General features: G+C 34.4%; 1 protein-coding gene across 2 annotated transcripts; it reads right to left on the reverse strand.

Annotated features, from left to right (window-relative positions):
* Window positions 1-7,728: 7,728 nt before the first annotated feature.
* LOC102616698 (uncharacterized) lies at window positions 7,729-12,876 on the reverse strand. 2 transcript variants are annotated; one of them, XM_006483704.4, is made up of 8 exons: window positions 12,633-12,876; window positions 12,286-12,382; window positions 11,744-11,865; window positions 11,377-11,426; window positions 10,713-11,275; window positions 9,551-9,631; window positions 8,941-9,003; window positions 7,729-8,218 (listed from the first exon to the last, which is right to left on the reverse strand). In XM_006483704.4, exons 2-8 carry the CDS (start codon window positions 12,337-12,339, stop codon window positions 8,162-8,164), a joined length of 990 nt encoding a protein of 329 aa, XP_006483767.1. In that variant the 5' UTR covers window positions 12,340-12,382; window positions 12,633-12,876; the 3' UTR covers window positions 7,729-8,161. The 2 variants fall into 2 exon arrangements, with proteins under 2 accessions (XP_006483767.1, XP_006483766.1); XM_006483703.4 differs by having other exon boundaries at window positions 12,286-12,874.
* Window positions 12,877-15,708: the final 2,832 nt, after the last annotated feature.

Here is a 15,708-nt window from a genome sequence, read left to right on the forward strand (position 1 = left end):
AATAAAAAAAAGAGAGAAAAAGAAAAGTCAGATCACAGAAGCCGTCTCATGCAATATTGATTTTTTAATAACTTTTTTTCAAATTTGCAGTGGAAACACCTCAAGCTTTCTCCATCAAAGAGGATTCAGTGTGCTTTGTTAATGAGGAATAATGGTCTGGAAGCAATTATAATATTCATTAAATATATGCTATTATGGTACCACTTGGTGATTAATAACATATATTCCATGCTTAAGGAGAGGATGAAAGTTATTTAGTTTTATCAATTATAATAACTAATAATTTACAAAAGTCAAAGCTAAGAAAGCTGGGATGCAATGATGCAAATGCAATCACCTGAAAGAAGAGGGGCTATTATAAGCTATACTTTGAAATTAACAAAACAAATCTTCCACTGTACTTAAATGCATATCTAAGATATTTTACTAATTAAACTAACAAATCAGTCAGTGGATTCATGTATTGTCCTTTATCCAACCTTATCATATATAATATGTTAATTTAAAACGTAAAATTTAATTGCAGTGGGTGCCCAGTCCCATCCACTAATGTATATACAATGTTGAAACCTGTAGAAATGTGATTATTCAGCACCAAATGAGGCTTCTCTGCAATTATCCCTCCACCCACATTTTTTTTTTTTCACTTTTTGTTCTTTTATAAATGGGCTTAATATATCAAATCTTGACCATGTTTTACAAAAGCTAATATAATAATAAGGGAGAGTAGTTGCTAAACAAGGGAATAATAGAAGTGGGTAATGATGTAAGCATATATACTTATAATGGTCTTCAAGAAGATCTGGGCATATCTTCTTAGAGCAGGCAAGCCTATTATTTTATACCCAAAAGCATATGTTTTCTGGTGAATCAAGTCGTCAACTAACATTATTGTATACATAAGGCAAGCATTTGTTTTGGACAGTTGTTCTAAAATGACCCCACAAACTTGTAACTTTGAGGACATATTGGAAACTATTAGATTGCGTTGTTTATTCCATCGTCTATAGCCAAGATCTTGATCTTCCATTGGTAGACTTTCTTCCACCAACAGATCTCTCAAGCTAACCAAATTCCCAGTTCCCACTTCCTTTTTTTGCTTTAGGAGAAGAATTCCAAGTAGGCATGCTGTCATCAAGCATTTAACTATCTTAATATGTGGAATAAAAATATAAAATGAGGCCATAAGAGGGGATTAGATTGAGTTATTGTGCTTATGGTGGGTGGGTTAGCTGATTGATTGATTTCTCATTTCATTTCATTTTGATTTGATTTATCAATGGGCCCTACCATCAGCCACCCCAATTCTCATTGCTCATCCAATCTATATCTTCCTTCTTTTCTTCTGGACAAATCCTAAAGGAATTTAAAACCATATTTATGAGCCACACAGAGTGCTAAGATTGACTAATGCAACAAGATTATATACTAATTTCATTTGATTAAGATTAAAGCTGTAAAGAGGAATCAGGACGAGTCAGGGGTTGCTACAGAAGGCTACTTTTTACTTTTTAATTACACTTCGAGGCATATCTTTAATAGAGCTTGCTGTTGATAATATCACGACACTTAACATAACTCTACAGTCTTTTGGATTTCACTCTAAGGTCTTTGTGGTCTAAAAAGTCTGCAAAAGTGTACAAAGGGAATGATTGATAAGGATTCTGGTGATGAAAATTAATAACTTGACTTCACCATGTATGTGAATGCTGCTAGAAAACCTCAAAACCACATATCTGAGCATTGTTTTAGCAGGAGGAAACAGTGCAATTGGTCTCACGATTCAAAAATGAGGAGTCGTGTCATAAGTGGTGAAAGTAATGGGGACGGCACTTGGAAAATCATCCTGCTGGCTGCTAGCTAGTGGAACAACAGCAAAAATGCCACATGTCGGCCATCTTGCAATTACCATGTTTCTGCGAAACCTGTAAATCATAAAGCAGGAGCTGCGTAATTTAGTAGGTGTAAAAATGAGAAGTATCACGGAAGGTCTTATTGTTAGAGAGATCTTCATCCTCTGAAATTTGCCTATTAAATTTATATCTAGTTGTGAAATAAAAGAAAGTTGATAAGGATAAAGCAGGAATCCCACTAGGGAAAGGAAGTGTTACAAGATTGACTAAAGCTGCAAAGCATATTAATTCAGGCCTCCTCCTCATTTCCCAGATGTGAAAAACTAAAAGGCACGAGCTTATTTCTAAATGTTTGAAGCTTTTTTCCGGTTTCAGTCACAATCCCATATGGGAAACATTCAATTCTTTATGTAATGATGGAACATTTGAACCAAAGAATTTTCAAATACAGTGTGCAGAGTGAAGACATATATCATGTCAACTCATCATTACTGTGAATTCCCCAAGCTGAGACCTTACCTTATATGCAATGAAACTAAACTGCAAACATGGCACACCATTACTATCAAGTACATGCACTTAACTACTTGTCAAATCAAACAAGATTAATTTTATGTAAGGAGATGGGTTGTGGGGGTAAAATTCAACACTCAACAGTTGTATGATCGATAAGGAAACCAATGTTCAGTTTCAGTAAGACAAATTAAATGGGAGAAAGAATCGGTTGTGCAAGATACGACCCGTTTAACAATTAATTATAAAATTTATTTATATATCAATATTATGCTAACAGAAAGCACTCCGCAGGCAACCATGGTGAATAAAGACTTAACAAGAAAATAACGACATGATTAACTCAATAAGCCGCATTCCTTGTTTGAAGAGGGAAAGCAGAAATTTCTCAGTTATGGCGAAACTCAAAAATTTTGAGCATTTTTGGAACACACGTCACTCAATACTGTAGCTGGCGGATGTTTCCCGGTGGCTGCAAATGAAGTGCATGCACATTTCACATATTAATTTATCGTTGATAAACAAACATTTCTTTTTCAAGCTACAACCCCCACTAGCCTGCCTCGATTAAGTGGCTTTCAATAAACTTTCTCTAGTTAGCCACTTGCATTGGAAGGAAAATTAGCAAGTTAAACTTTATCCAATACCTACCTCTCTGCCTTATTTTTCAAATTTTTTTTTCAAAACTACAATATCCTAATAGGATAGGTTGGTTTATAATGCAAAATGCGAAGGGGCCATGGTCGTTAAGATTTGAAAGCAATTAGAATTAAAGTGGGACTGTCCCATTCTCATAGACACAGTGTGTTTTATCACATGTTAGAATAATGGGTTCTTACTCAAAGTGGAATATATTAAATTTAATATTAAAAATACTAATAAATACTACAATGTATGTAACCTACTACTTTACTATATGACAAAATATCATTAGTTTGTGCACCTAACTCAACATGTTAGTCCATATAAGTTTTTTTTTTTTTTCTCCCACTGTTTAATGCTAGTCGTCTAGGACAGCCAAGGAGAAAGTCTTCTATGCTCCAGGAGCTACAGATCAGCACAGTGAATTGGTGCTCTAAGCCAATAATTTAATGCCATGCCATGTGGTGCCAGCATTTAAAAAAGTTTTACAATTAAAAGTTAAGCTAAATTTTTTGTGGGATTCTTCCTCGTTTTTACCCACAAAAGTTATAAAAAAAAGTTGACATTTAAAAATTAATTACATTTTAACCTCGGCAAATTATTCTTTAACGTTCTTTTCTTTTCGACGACCTGAAATTGAATTCTCTGAATTGGCACTAGATCGTTGCCAATCCACCGGAAGTGGCTGTCTCGCGGACCGACGTCACGCCTGCAACTTGCCTTCAACCTCATTACGTTTGTAAGTCAACACCATTGAGTTGACTTGCATGGAATAAGACGGACTCGCCTATCGTGCAACGGTGGCACCATGCCACCGTTTTTGTCTTTTTTTGTGTAAAATATCATGAAGGCATTTCACTTATTCTTATTTTAATTTTGCTTCACAAATATTAAGTTCATTTCTCCTAAACCCGTGAATCCTTCAAAGGTCGATCAACGGCAAATCGCCTCCTCCGGTAGCTGTGGTTGGTCAGAAAAGACAGAGGAAACCGTGGAGAACAAAACCCAAGTGGTGGCGTCACCAGAAACCGGAGAAACTGCGACGAATTGAAGCGGGGATTCTGTGACTTTTCACGGCTTCGATCGACAGCTTTCTGAATGCTTTACGGCGACAAGGATGGCATGGAGATGATCGGCGTCGCACAAGCTTCCGATTGGTACCAACCTTGGCCGGTGGAGTTGCTGAAAACGGAAATAAAATCTGAGTCGGGTTGAACCAGTTATTTTTGTGACAAGGATGGCGTGGAGATGATTGGCGTCACACGATCTTCCGATCGGTACCAACCTCGGCCGGTGGCGTGGACGGAAATGGAAACGAAATTCGGGTCGGGTTAGCTGGTATTTGTGATAAAGAGAGGGGTATTGTGATAAATATGCAATATAAAAGAAAAATGTATAAATAACAAATAGTATAATGTGCTAATTATAATGTTTATATAGATGCAATAGAAATTAATTTAATATTTATGAGGTAAAGTTTAATTGAATGAAAGGGGTTCAATGAAATTTTACAATACTACTGGCACAAAAGACAAAACCAGTGGTACGGTACCGTAGCTGGATCCTGAATAAGTGTACTCCATTTGATATGTTATTGCCTTCGCATGTCTGGATTTTTTTTGTTTTTTTTTTAATTGACCCATAAGCCATGGCTTATTGATTCTCTGCTTATTTCATTTTAGTTTTTGACTCACGCTCAGGTTAATTGATTCGAGTAAGATGGATCATTCAAACAATGAGAAAGATAACGATGGAGAATGAAGCTGGAGCTGACGTCTGATGCAGAAGCCTAAAATTTTTCTTTAATTTTTTAAAGTCAATATTATGCGAATTATTTGATATGTTGTTCTTTTATTGGCTTTTGAGCTATGAGAACGTTGAACTCTAAAAAATTTTCGACCTTCGTACGCTGAGCTTAAGAAAATTTTAGCATGATATAATATATATTTTTTTGCTTGAATTTAGACGAGAATGGTATTTTATTTAAGGGTCGAGTTAGATGGCTTTTTCTTTGCACTACATAAAAATTTGTATTGCTACTACACTAAAATACTACTGTTGTATTTTATATTTTCAGTTATTTCAGATTGCTTGTGTGATGGAATTGCTACAAAATCTATTTTGAGTTGCTGACGGGATATATTTTGCTGATTTTTTTTTTCTTTTTATTTTTTCTTTTAAGTGGCAGGTTGAAACTCCGCTCTGTTGTTTGTTGACATCTTAAGAAGGAAAGAACTTCAGAAGAAATGTAATTATCGTTCTTTTGCTTGTGTTACGGCACTTGGATTTTTTAGCATTTTAAGAGGATTTTCATGTGCGAATTAACCCAAAGTGTGATAATACTATACGCTTCTTGCTACAAATATATGCAATAAACTTTCAACTTTTTGGTGGAAAACAATACGAATACTTCAAAAATTGCTGCTAAATGGTAAAAGAACGTGGAGAGATTCAATCAACGGAATACCAAAACCTGCCTCAATACGTCAATATACAATGAAGAGGCATCCAAGACCAACGAGCAAGAACGAAGTGGTTTTCAATCCCTCCTTTCTCTTCTCTCTAATTGACGGCTAGAGAAAGAACAACAAAAATGTGAGGGAGGGGATAAAAACGATTTGATTCTGATGAAAAGCAGGAGAATGAGGCAAAAGATTGTTTTGAAAATTAAAAATGTTTAGAGCACAAAAAATGAGTGAAGAATCCCACCAAAAATTATAGCTTAACTTTCGATTTTTATTTTTTAATTATGATCACGTGGCGCTGAATTATATTATTGGCTTGGAGCACCAAGTTATTGTGCTGACTGCTGACCGGGTACTCCTGGAATTGGAGAGACCAAATTTGCTTTAGCCGTAACAATATAATATCCATCAATTAGTGATCACTAAATCAATAATTAAAATTAGGGTATGGCTACTTTTAACTTCCCAAACTACTCACTAAACCCATTTATTAAATAAATTCACCTTCAAATTTTGAAATTTTAAATTTTACTCAATAAACCCACTTAAAATACCTAATGTACTCTTATTAGACCCAATTTTTATAATAATAATGATTTTACTCATTAAACCTATTAAATTCATTTATAAACCCTTGATAAATGTTTCATAATTTTTTATTTTTTTTTGAAGAAAGTTTTTGCCTTTTGCCCAAGCTTCTCCAACTGGAGGTGAAGTTCCATGGATACTGAAGTTTAGACTCCGATCAAGAGGAGAAGTTGTGGGAAAGCTGGTGAAGACAACACACAAGAAGAAAATCTCCCGCCCTTCAGTCATAGACAATTTCAGCACTAAGCCCACAAAGTTCAAGAAGAATGCATGAACATATGACTGATCAAACTGAAAGTTGATCGATGAGTTATTGAGTTTATATCAGTTGCTCATGTTTTTTCTGTTCTTGTATTTTCTAAATTGCAGGCCTGGGTTTCTTCCACTTCATATGAAAAATGAGATGTACACATAGTCCTTTTGAGTTTCATGCAAGCAATTTGTAAAGCTATGCTGCACTTAACGATATGTTCAGTCTTTTGAAAGGATCACGGGAGTGATGTAAATCAACAGAGAAGATTGCAAATAATTATCTGCTTATTGTTTTAAAAAAAAAATTATGGATATATGATTGTTACGTTTGTTAGATATGTAGGAATTTGTTGGCAAATTATAACTGAAGTGTAAACCCCTTTTGTTTTAACCCAATTACAAATTTTGGCAAATGTTAACTGAAGATATAAGGGTGCCTGTTTTTGGCTGTCGTGCTGCCATTGAAATTCCAATGCCAGCAAAAGAGCAAACAGATGCAGCCGCTGCAGCAAACATCAAGCTCCTCCGCCCATTCCTGAGCCAGTATCAGAATAACGTACGCAGTAATTAACACTTCTTTTGAAGAATTACAAAGAAACCCAAACTTGAAGACTATAAACGTTCAGTTGGGACTGTCAAAACGAAAACAGAGCGGCACAACAGAGAAAAAGCAGAACTCAAGAAACACAATCAAAGAAGAAGTCAGCAGCTTATTTGTTTGCAATAACGATAGGCAATGGCGATGCCTTCATCACCGTCCATGAAAGGTTGGTTTGACGACGACGATGATTGTTAAAGATCATTTTCATATGCATGCAGGGTTTACTTGTGGATTTTGAATTTATTTCTCTATCAATTTCGAATAGAAAAAAAAAACAAAAATCAAATATAAGTTTAAGAATTTCATACGTGTTTCAAACTATTGTTAATATTGATTGTTTGATTCCTCCATAAAACTTCTTAATTGATTAGAATTTAACAAATATAATTAAGATTTTATGATTAGAGTTTGATAAAACTGAGCGAATATAAAAATGAGTATAAAAAATTAAAAAAAATTATTTCTTATTATATTTTAATATTTATAATTATAATTTAATTTTAAAATATTTTAATCATAAAAAATTATTTTTAAAAGTAAATTTAATAAAAAACTTAGTGGATCCAAATAACCGCAATCTTAAAATTATTTTAATTTTTATTTTTTAACCAACAACAACTATTATTACATGTCCGTCCTACGCATACATGATAGATAAAACAGTCAAAAGTCAAACCAAATCCTATGGTGAGAACTTCTTTTTCAAAAAAGTAGTCGATATCCATTGTACAGTTCAGTTAATCTGTTTCTCTTCTCTGAATTGCACCAGCAACAGGTTTAGTAAAATATGAAAAATAAACGGCTAAGAAGACGGTTAAAATAATGAGTGCAATATCAAGATAAGGTTACCCACATCCGCAACCCAGCTCCGATCCCGGGATTCAGAGATCTTTACATAAAAGGCATCAGAATCGAATTCTAAAATATTCCAACTGGAAAACAAAGGTTACATGAGAAAGCAATGATCGATATACATGTGTAGACTAAAATGACAGCAAAATATTCCACCCATCAAAATTTCTCACAACTATCTACTGAATTCCAACTTTTTTGAGTTTTTTTTTTAAAAAGGAAACTTTTTGAGTTAAAAAGGCAAGAATGTGATTAACTGATTCTTGGCCAATTTCTTCTGGAAATGACAGAAATAAAAGCTATTTCTTTGATGGGAAAAGATTCATCAATACAAACTCCCATCCAAAATAGAATTAATGATCATAAAATACATCCTTGCTTTCGGAGTGTAGTTGTCATGGGTGCCGTTTGGAGCGAGGCAATAGAGACAGGAGAATTTTTTTCCTAGGCCCCTGTTAATCAAACAAGATTTCATCAGGCAATGCATGAAAAACCAGAAACTACATAACAAGCCGAAAGATCAGCATGACGGGAGATCTTGCGAATCTGTTTGTATTAAAGATGAAGAATTAATACAGTAAACTGAAATGAGAATTCTTTTAGGAACACTGAAGTCATCACTTGAATCAGTGTTAGACCAATAAAACTTATGTTAGGCACAAATATAAAGGGGCAGGGGCAGGGGCAGTTTAGTAATTTTATTTATTCGTTAATTAGGGCTCAGGTATAAATAAGAGATTAAAGAGTCATTTAGGGTTTATGTTCTGTCTAGTGTTAGGAATAATTAGGAGTTTAGGGAGAGATTGACCTACCTCTCGAATTATAAGTCATGATTGTTTTTTCTATTGATTCAATAAATAAAAATCAGCCATAATTTAGCCCTAAGTCCTACTCAAACCTGAAACTTGAGACGGAGTATAAATAAACCGAGTCAAAATAAAGGAAAAAAACTCACTCCTCAACCTAAACGTGCTTTTTTCATTGCACAAGCTTGACAATGCACCCAGACACACTGTTCTGGAAAAGGATGCTTAAAATGTTCAATACTCATTTGATCATTTTAAAGATCATTAAACATCCATATATGACATGAAAAACATTATAGAGTACAATACATGAATTAAACTGCATGCGCAAATGCGGAAACCGCAAAAAGGAAGAAGTTTATGCATACCATAGGTATTCCCAGTTCCTTGAGATCGTTTTCCCCCATCTGCTTCAACGCGGTCATATCCACCTACATCAAATCAGGCAACAGAAAAATGGGAGTTAAATTAAAATAAAAAAATAAAATATCTTGTAAGATGAAGTTGCAATGGTTACTATTCATTAAGAAGACTAGGTTAAATTAAAATCATAAAAAAATCTTGTAAGATGAAGTTGCAACGGTTACCGTTTATTAAGAAGATTAAGGTTTAAGTTAAACACAAGGAACACCATAGAATTAACTATGCATATGACGAATTCTCAAACACATTACCAGGCCACACTATCACTACTAAAGCACTTGTGTAACAGCCAAGAGCAAAATGCAAAAATACGAATCCCTTGTATCTTATACTAATCGCAGTACAGGGCATGGGAAGCCATGCATGCTCAAAATATAAGTGTATAGAAAAAAACTACATAGTCAAATGGCATCTTACCTTCACACTACATAGAATTTATGTAATTTAGCATGAAATTGAAAAGGACAAAGGTTTCAATTTATTCTAACTCAGCTTCAGCAAAGCATTTAATTTTTTTTTCTTTTTTTTGGGGGGGGAGGGAGTAGAATAACATACTTCCTCAGCCTTAAAAAGAATGGCATATTTTCCCAGTCCTAGTGAATGCAACAGCCCATCAACAGTTTGCTGTTCTTCACCCTGCATGGTAAACAGCAAAAGAAGTCAGAGATGCATAATAGCAATTGCAAATTGATAATGTGCAAAAGCTGCAAAGAAGGATTTGGTGCCACAATATAAACAGACATTATTCATTGAGAAATTGTAGAACAGTCTAGAAAATCTTGATGCTAAGAGATATTTTGCAAAAAAGCTGATAAGAGAATTCAGATCCAACAGGGAATAGGGGCAGAAGTCACAGACATATACAGGTGGAAGAGAAAGAAAATGAGTTACAAGCAAATTTTCAAATAATGCCTGCAAAATAACACACTTGTACCATACACTAAATTCCAATACTGTACCATCATATTGCATCTCCTCGTGGCAGTTTCTAATGCAACAATAGAAAAGCATCTTTTTTTTTTTGGAAAGGAAGATACCATTTAATTTTAGAGGAATTTAAAGTCCTAAGACATAGTGCTGACATATCACATTGCTCATCAAGAAATAGTAAAGCCGTTCTGTCTGGAAAATTAATAAATTTAACTTGTCTGACACAGTGCAGCCTTCCTAGTGCCCATGGTTATCATCATCGATTTCCATTAATTGAGTACTTGTATCATAGATAAATAAGTAGGCCATCCAACTGAGCAAATAAGAGTAGCTGTCACAGAAGAAGTGTAGAAGATGGTTCATGGTTCACCAAATCGATGGGAAAACCATAAAAAAGGATACATAAATCCATGACAATCATGAAAAAAAGGCTACAAAAATCCAGCCAGAGTTGTCTAGCTGGTCTATCCTTCAGCATGTAGCACAACAATTTAGACATTATTTCATAAAGTGTGTACATATTATTTTTGAAAAAATTATCTACAATTTGTAATTAAAAACATTTTCCCTTTACGGCTAATTGTTTAAGAATTTTTCTCATTCCTAATTGAAAAGTCAAATTACCTAGCACAAATACCAGAACTACTGTCCAGTACAATTTACAATCACTTATACAAAGTAAACAGAAAAATTAGACGAGTCATCCAACTAAGCAGCAGTCTGAGCGAAAGCTGTGTGAATGTGTCTTAAAAAAATAATAAATAAATAAAAGGAAGGGAGCTCTTACTGTATATGAACTTTTCTGCACAATACCAGGCGGTGGAGGCAGTTGGCCTATAAGTGGTGGGCCTGGTGGCAAAGGCTTTACAGATCCAGGAGGCAATGTGGGTTTTGTCATGTAAGGTGAAGTACTCATGGGCCTGGGAGCATTATGAACATCTTTGCTCATATATGGAATTGATCTCATATCATCATATGTCCTACTTAAAGGCTTTCTTTGCAAGTCCTCCACATTCCTGGGGGGTGACAGACCCCTAGAAGAACCTACAATTCTCTCTGGTGATCTTCGTCTGATATGATCTAAAGTCCAAGCAGAATAAGAACTTCTTGATGAGTTCATCTGGGGCAAATCATTTGTACTTCTTGAGACAGGAATCCTTCCCAGGATACTGGTTTCCCTTGACTCGGGCAGGCACTGCCGTGTATCCAGACTACTGTGTGGAGGCTGCCCGGTCCTTGACAGTTTCTCACGGAGGTCCATGAATTCACAATCATCATCATTCTGAGATCGTCTAACTACATTCTTTTGCATGAGTTTGAATCGAAGGTCATTCTTTCCAATTCGAAAATCTTTAGTCAATCAAAGAAACCAAGTTTGGTAATCAGAAAACCAGTTAAAAAAATATTAAAAAAGAAATGATGTCTTCTATGCTGAAAAGAATGCTAATTACCATCAATGCCGTTAGTACCCAGACCTGAAATATAGCCATCCCCTCTTTGTCTGGAAGAAGTGAAAATAGAACCACCATATCTTAGACAATTTCAATTGACAAAAACATGGACAAAAGAGTCCTGCAAACAGAACTACACACAAAAGATTCCTAATGCACTTTGTAGCTGTCACTCATAGTCATAGATAGTGCTCAGCAATTTCAATTATAAAGAAAACTCAGAATATCCAGAAACCCTCAATCATAATTTAAAAACTCCAGAACAAACCATCAAATACCAAAAAAAAAAAAAAAAAGGGTTAGGTGACATCAAACTTGCAAATTTAAAACTAAAAACACAGACATAGAACAAGAAAGATGAACGCACCGTTTGTTGTCAACTTGCGAACTATCTAAAGAACTTCCTAATCTATCTCTTACAGACCGCTTACTTCCAGTACCAGGCAAAGAATCAGAAAAACCAACATCTGATACAGGCCTCTTCACCACCTGCAAGTTAATTGCTCCAAGTTAATGCAGGTATATTATCACGAGTATAACAAAAACAAATGCAGTTCGGCTTGTCAGGTGATTCTGGAACAAAAAACGATAAATTTATCCGAAGAAAAGCATCAAACTTGTACTTAAGCTAAAGATTTGCCTCAAGCACAATTGAGCATGTAATCATACATTTTGGTCTTACAAGGTCCCATGTGTCAATAAACAGAATCAGGGCAAAAATTCTGTGCTCATTCCTTAAGCAATACCGAACAAATAACAAAAAGTCTTTCACTCCATAAAACACCTCGAAACAAATTAACAAAAGAGCATCCATTTACATGCATACTAATTAAAGTTGCCACAAAAACAAAGGAGTAAAATGGTAAATAAAAAATAAAAAATAAACCCTAACTCTGAGGAAGAATATACCTGACCGCCGCGTCCAAGAGTAATAGTGACTCGGGCTCTGGAAGCTTCTGACATAATCGAATCTAAAGCCCTCTCGCTTAATCAAGCAATCAATCAACTGATAGACGGGAACATCAGTGTCTTCAATTTAGTGTTGAAAAATTAATAAATGCTAAAACAAGCTCGTGTTAGAAATATATGTTTTTGTTTTTTCTATAAACGAAAAAAAGAAAATCGAAAAGGTGTTGGGTAAATGAGAGGGATTAGAATACTAAGTACAACGTTCGTTATGAAATTTTTTCCGAAAAAACAGAAAAGGAAAGAAGAAAGAGGAAGCGAGGGCGGTCGTGAGGAGGAAAGGCAGTTACTGTGGAAATGTTTCAGAGGCGGCCTCAGAAATTGATGGCCACGATTGTCCCTGCGCTGTCTTTTTCGCCTGTCATCAGTTCAGTATAAGACGTCCGATCGAGTGATTGATTGGAGGACAACCTGGCCTTTTTTGTTTTTGTTTTTTCTATTTCTGTTTTTCACTCGCAGGAGCGTCCCGCGGTTGTTTATTGGGAACTAAACTCTTTTGTTTACTTCAATAGAATTATGGCTAAATAATTAAGGAAGATAAGGAAAATAGGATAATCATACAGCTCATTGAATATATATAAATTTTATGAAAAATTCAAATTAGAAGGTGATCCCAGGTCCCTACTCCAATAATCTAACAAAAATTCACAAGTTATCTAATAACTTCGCTGATAGAAAGATGAGGACTTAAAATATTACTTTTAGATTTTAAATCTAATAAATAAAAAATTATATCGCCATTTTAATATAAAATTTATGTGAAATCGTTGCCTATAAATCTTTTTTTTTTTTTTTGGGTGCTTTAACATAAATGAATAAAATAACCCGGATTTTTTTGCCCAATTTAAAAAAAAATAAAAATGAAAATGGCCGTCTGTGGACGAAGCTTGGGCTTAGCTAGGCCCATCTGAGACCCAACGAACTTGGGCTTTACCTTTCTTATAATTATTGTCGATCGATTCGTAAAGCTTATTAATTTTCAAGATACAACATCAATTAGTGCAACTACAATTAATGAAGCGATAAAGTAAAGCTTATTGGTCTATTATTGAAGCATTAATAAAGCAAAAAATAAGAGAATTTGGATTCAATTTCATCGTATTCAAGAATGTGGACACTGTTGAAACTTGGATGTATTTTTATTTGGTAAGAACAATAAGAGAGATTAGTATATAGCAAATGCGAGAGTTTAGCTGTCTCTTATATATATATATATATATATATATATATTCTTATGTACGAGAATGCAATTCTTTGTATGTATGTTCTGGCAAGAATCTCGTGTATATATGATCATTTAATTAATAAAACGCCCAATCAACCAAATATACATATGCTAACGATTGAGCTATCATCGTTTACAAGTGCAAATATTTTCGGTTTATCTATCAGCTACTGCTCTTCCTACTTGTACTTAGATACAATCTATAAAAGAACTCAAATCTAGTACACAATGTTACAAACATGAAGAATATTTGTCAATTCATGTATATATACATAAAATCATCTCTTCTGACGTTATGCATGCATCAAGATATGTTCTAAAATCTAATCAAAGATATCGAGTGGTAGTGACGGTGGAGTTAACAATCAATATCTTTTGCACATATCCTTCATCCAAGATACTACAAACAAATGTATATTATTAGAGAAGCCACAGTTATCCCAAAAGCTTAAGTTGTTACGTATAAATGGAATAATAGTATTAAAGACAAGTCTTATCAGATAAATATATATATATATAGCTCCCTCAGAAATCAGTCAAACGCGAATACGAGTATACTCTTAATTAAGATGGGCGTGCAAATGGATTTTCAGTACAAGTGCGTGTGTGTGTGTGTGTATGCCTAGCTATATCAGGCATCGATCCATCTTCACAGAGCAACAACTTGGACTCAGGCTACAGAAGTGTTAAAATTTTTGGGATAATTCCATTTGCATTGCATGATGCCTAAAGCACAATAAACCATCCTTCATATGTCATCACTTTCAGCAAATCCTCAAACTGCGATCTCAGAACCATGCACACATAGTAAATAACTCCCCCTAGCTAGCATCCAAGTATTTATAAACGATGGCAACTAAATACGAATTTATGTACTCTGTGCGCGCGTGTGTGTGTTCCTTGTGTGCATAATTAAGTACGTAACTGATTTGATACTAGTTTTAACTTAATAAAGACTGTATGTTTAATTGGACCAACAAGAAGTTAACTATTTTTGAAGAAACTTATCACCCGCAAGAGCTAGGACAATTCTCTAGTTGCTTAACAGCTCATGGCGATCTTCGTCCGATCCTTGACTTAACGAACCCAATTACCTAGCTATATGCATGCTTAACCGGCCCCGTGAGAAGGAAAGTGGAATGCTTGCTTTCTATGAGATAAATACCAACACAAGGGACCCGTAAACAGATGCAAAGAGTAAAATGTTTGTTGTAACTTACTATGAGACAAAAAAAAAAAAAAAGGAAAAAATTAAATACATGGAAAAGAGAATGATTAATTGGTGAAAAAGGCAGACAATGTAAGAATCTCTTAAAAAATAGGAATTAAGTTATTAAAGGTACCTGCTGCGTGTTGTATTAGTGTGCATTGCGCTATTCAGAAAAAAAAAATAAGGGTATAGCTAACATATCAGTCCTCAAACGAACATAGATCATCCAAGAACAGCATGCATAACATTAAATTGTGTGTGCGTATATCTATTTAAAAAGAGGGAAAAAAGCTCAATTAGGCATTAGATAATTGAATATGCATCACATATATGTAATTAATTTAACATAAATAAGATTCATCCGTCCGTGGATATATATATGTAATAGGTTCAAATAATAAGTAAACAAGATTCAAAACCCCGAGGAAGATCAAACCCTAATTGAAGAAAAGATAATGCAAATATATATATACACAACAAGATATGGATCCGGCCGTCTGATTTATGTCTCAGAAATCAATCACTACATAGGAACATACAAACAGAAACTGAAGAAGATTTTATCATTTATTATCTCACATATTTATATATAAAAGATTCAGATCTACCACCAACAGATTTTAATAATAGTTTCTAACAATACAGTGTTCACACAGAAAAGCCAGACGAAAGCCATACAACAAAAATATAGAATTCAAGCTATGAGGAACGGAGAAGATCACGAAAGAGCTTGCATCTTCCCATTGTATAATTAATACAAAACACACTCAAACCAAATACTCACATACCGTGATATGTAATCATGCCATCTTCTTCAATCACAGAAACCCATATTATATATAGACATATAATTATCTTATATATGTATATATTTAGATTTGTTGCTTGATCTAGCAAACAATCGGACCATGATGCTTCGATTCCCCAAGAG

The sequence above is a fragment of the Citrus sinensis genome, chromosome 4 (assembly GCF_022201045.2).
Source record: "Citrus sinensis cultivar Valencia sweet orange chromosome 4, DVS_A1.0, whole genome shotgun sequence".
In the NCBI taxonomy this organism is placed as follows: Eukaryota; Viridiplantae; Streptophyta; class Magnoliopsida; order Sapindales; family Rutaceae; genus Citrus; species Citrus sinensis.